General features: G+C 35.9%; 1 protein-coding gene across 1 annotated transcript in view; it reads left to right on the forward strand.

Moving 5' to 3' along the window:
* The first annotated feature begins 234 nt into the window (after positions 1-234).
* LOC114477026 (myelin and lymphocyte protein-like) overlaps positions 235-4,456 on the forward strand; it is a 12,082-nt gene continuing 7,860 nt past the window's right edge. The window contains exon 1 of the mRNA XM_028469065.1: positions 235-514. Coding sequence (XP_028324866.1) covers positions 428-514 — 87 coding nt within the window. The 5' untranslated portion in view covers positions 235-427. The remainder of the gene's footprint in view (positions 515-4,456) is intronic.

Here is a 4,456-nt window from a genome sequence, read left to right on the forward strand (position 1 = left end):
AAAAAAAAAAAGAAAAGAAAAGAAAAGAAAGACTAAACATGTTTTCACAAAAAGGAAAAATAAAGACATAAATCTACAAATCACTCAACTTCAACTGTACAGGTAAACGTCTCACTGTTGTTCGTGAGGCTCATGAACAAACTGTGTAAACAAATGGTGCATCATGCATATAAAGCACACCTGAAACTATTACCTGTGCCATCCTCCCTTCAGTCTGCTGCACAAACACAGCCTCTAAGCACCAGTCAAACCAGTCTACTGCAGAAATGATGAGTAGGTGGAGTGGAGGAGACACAGAGGGAGGTGCAGGATGGAAGGAAAGGCAGAAAAAAACAGCCTTTAAAAAGCAGAATAAGCTAGGTTACACATTTCATTCCTGAGGAAATCTTATACACACACACACACACACACTCATTGTGTTTGGACTATGGCTTCCACCACTTCGGGTGATATTTTGCCCTCGGGCGGCAGGGTCTTCATGACCTTTCCTGACATCTTCTTCATTCCTGAGTTTGTGAGTTTGTTTATTTTTCCCGATTATGTCAACAAGGACGTAGTTTACAGCTTTCTTGTTATTCATGTATTTTTTTTTTTACTTTTTATTGAGCTCCTAACTTAAAGGATCTTCTTGCTTTTCTCAATTTTTCCCACTTTAGCCTCAGGTTAGCATCTTTTTCTTCCTCCTCCTCACCTGAACAACCTCTGATCAGATAAGATTCGACCTTGTTCTGCATGTAAAGGTTGTAGTCAGACGTTAGTGTTTGATCAGTGTTGTTAACACGCAGAGCAGAGGAGATGAGAGGTGGCGATGGACTGGTTAAAGTGTCAATCAAACTACTACAGCTAATAACTTATATCAGCTTGTCTATTCATTAATTATTGATTGAAAATTATTGACCCAATGTTTCCATAGCAACACAAAAATAGCAACAGCAGACAATTTTCTGCAACAAACACAAAACACACATAAAAAACCAGTTTATCCCAATAAGTCGATTCACAAATACAAAACAAAAGAAAAAAACAGTCGTAAACAGAAAAATCTAAAATTGCTCAACAATGATTACAATCCACATGTATGCATGTTTGTATTCGCATGTGTATATACGGGTGTATGAATACATGTACTGTGTATGTATATGTATATATGTTTTGTTGGATTTCTTTTTTTATTTTCAATTAACTGATTTTTGTGTACTTTATTATTTTTCCTCATATATCAAAGATTAATTGTGCATTTTTTCCTGCTTTTATGTTTGTAGTTTGTAGTGTTTATTTGTTAGCCTTTATTTTAAATTGTATGTGTTTATTGAAAGGGGTGGAGCTCTTTGGGCTTTGTTCCCTCCTTCCATCTTTAACGTTGTTACTTCTTTAATGTTTGCTTTATGAATAAATGAGGGGGGGGGGGGGGGGAAGAGAAGAGAACATGCAATCTCCTCCCAGCGATGACGCCTTGCCACCAAAAATATCCTTTTGACAAAGCAATTTTGGTGAGATTCTCCTTTCGAGAGCAACACTACGCTATGGTGGTTCTCTAACGGTGGTGCGTGTTACCCTGTGGATACATGAAAACACACTTTAGGGTCCACAAATGTTATTCTTTTAGATTTTATTCACGCAGAAACCATTTTAAAAATACATGTGCACGCCTGTGTTTAAAGATGTCCTTTATGAAGACCTGTTATTCATTTGTTAACTCATCTATGCATTGATTAGATTATTTATCTATGTTAACATCAATGTAGAAACCATGTGACCAAATCTCACGCCCTCGAAAGAGAATGTTGCAAGAGCGGTCACAGCTAGATAGCTAGCAAAGCTTTCTATTTACATTTTTATTTTATTTGTATTAATGCTGCATTTTAATTACTTTATGAAATTATCGGAAACTTCACCTGTTTTTCACTTTGGTAACTTTATTGAGATGTCTCTCCAATGCTAGCTTGTCAAATTTAAACATGGCTTCCTGTTTGTTGCTAAGCGATAAAAGCATCATGCAAACATGTAGTTTTAATTAAGTGAAAGATTAGAGACATAATTCTCAATATTAAGTAAAGTTCCTTTGATGAATGCAGACACTGGTTCAATCCAAGGTTAAGCGTTAAAATGGTCTGATTCTTGCAGGCAGTAAAACGTAATAATACTAACATGGAACCATAAAGTGCAACAGAAACAATAAGGAAATCCTGTTTTTGTCTATTTTTAAAGCTTCATTTTATAACTTTCTTTGTTTGCAGCCACAGACACATGACCATGCAACAGTTTGTGCTTGAATGCAAAATAATTCTGGTGTTTTTTTTTAAATTTTTGCATGAGGACGTTTAAGTCTTTCACGTTAATTCTATTTAGTTGTTTTTCCTTCATTTGAATTAAACATCAGAATTGTTGACTGTAGTCATGATATTATCCTTTATTTTGTTGAAAGGCATTTCTCATGTGAGCAAACTAAGAAGTGTTAGACAAGCAGATTATATCAGTGTGACTCAGGTGTTTTGTTTTTTTTTCCGTCTTTGTCAGAACAAACCAAGGTGTAAATCTAAACCATCCATCATATCACGTGGTTCATCGTCTGTTTCACACATTCTTACAAAAGGACCCAAATGCTTGTGTGTGGGATTATATTTAATCTAAAGGTGTTTCTGAAGAACAGGAAGTGTAAACTGGTCCCCAGCTCTTCAAAATAAGAGGTTACATATGATTCATTGATTGATAAATATCTTCCTTTAACAGCAGGGACATTGCATTGAATTACATTAATGATTTATTAGAAAAAAGCATAAAAGCCAAGCCACTAACATTCTTTTCAACACAGATAAATACATAGTGTAGGCTATAGTGTTGCCTACACTATGAATATATAGTGTAGCCTACACTATATAGTGTAGCCTACACTATGAATATATAGTGTAGCCGACACTATATATACATAGTGTAGACCTCATAGATGAAAAAATCAAAGGTATGTTTTTGAAAAACTGGGGAAAATAAACTTTACAAAGGTTGAAATTCCACGTTTGTTATTGACTACATCATAAACAAAGGATTTGTTGTCAAACGGTCGTGTGACTTGAACTTTGGAAAAGTTTGGCGCATTGCATTGTGGGATTTGGAGTTCCGCAGCAGCAAAGACGGCGTAGGAAGTGTCGAGTGTTTTTATTTCACTCTTGATGCCATTTCTTCTGTTTCTTCGACAGACAAGACAGTGATTCGCTGGATGCCATTTTTGTTCTGCTTGTTTAATGTGATATATGATCACTTTGATATTCAGGTGTTTCTGCGGAAGCTAAAATATCAACAACCGCCATAACTTTAGAATCAGAATCAGAAAGGATTTTATTCGCCAGGTACACTTTAAAAACAGTACAAGTAGTGTAGTAGAAAGCTATCGATTGGGATCTATTGAGTGTTAAAATCTCATGTGTTTGAATCTCATCCAATATGTTTGTGTTACACCTGTGATCATAAAATACAAGAAGTTTGTTCCTCAAAACTACATGAGAACAGTTTTAAAATGTCTCTTATCTGAGAACAAACGATGGAGTTTCATTCCTGAAGAGTGAATACTAAAAACTCTTTCATGTTCAGTGTTTGTCTAAGGAGGAGAGAAACACTCACACAATGACGTGTGTGTGTGTGTGTGTGTGTGTGTGTGTGTGTGTGTGTGTGTGTTTTTAAACAAAATTCTAAAGCTATAAAGTTGATTTGAGCATTTCTTATTACTGAGACCAATCTGTTTGTATTTTGATAATTTGATAATATTTACAATAAGCTTATCATATTGCATTGGAGTAATTTATTGTATATTTAGGCCCGAGCGCCACGAGCTGGCAAAGGGCCTCTTGCTCTCGTAGTGACCACACTACGAGAAAAGGGGCGGAGCCTATGCAAACTCCACGTGCTTGTCAGTGACCAGGGACCCCTGTCATGTCTTAGGCATGCCCCTGCGCTTTCTGAAAATGTATAGTTCATAGTACTCAAAATTTCTTACTTTCTTTCTTTCTTTCTTTCCCAGTGTCAGAACTAGAGATGTAACGATTAATCGTAAGGCAGTTAAAAATCGATTCATAGGTATCACGGTTGATATCGATTTTCTGAAAATTCGGAAGTGTAGGCGGCGGGCGGAGTTTGCTAATACTTACTTTCTGGCCGCCTTCTACTCTTCTACTCTACTCTGATTCATTACCCCTTTAGCACCGAAAGAATATCTGTAATATTACTTGAAAATCTGTAAAAGTCACATTTTTCTATTAGCTCTGTCTGCTAGCATAGCTTCTCTTCTTCACTGCAAGAATATCTGCATGCCAACCGACCAAACAAATATGACGTAAATCAGTGTAATCACGGTTTTTTTTTAAAGTCCAATTGTTAAGGCACAAAATACATTTTCAGTTGCACTTTTAAAAAGAAAAAGAACTACTATGCAGTTTTGCATTGTTTATTATAGAACCAGAATTTA

Source organism: Gouania willdenowi, chromosome 15 (assembly GCF_900634775.1).
Source record: "Gouania willdenowi chromosome 15, fGouWil2.1, whole genome shotgun sequence".
Classification (NCBI taxonomy): Eukaryota; Metazoa; Chordata; class Actinopteri; order Blenniiformes; family Gobiesocidae; genus Gouania; species Gouania willdenowi.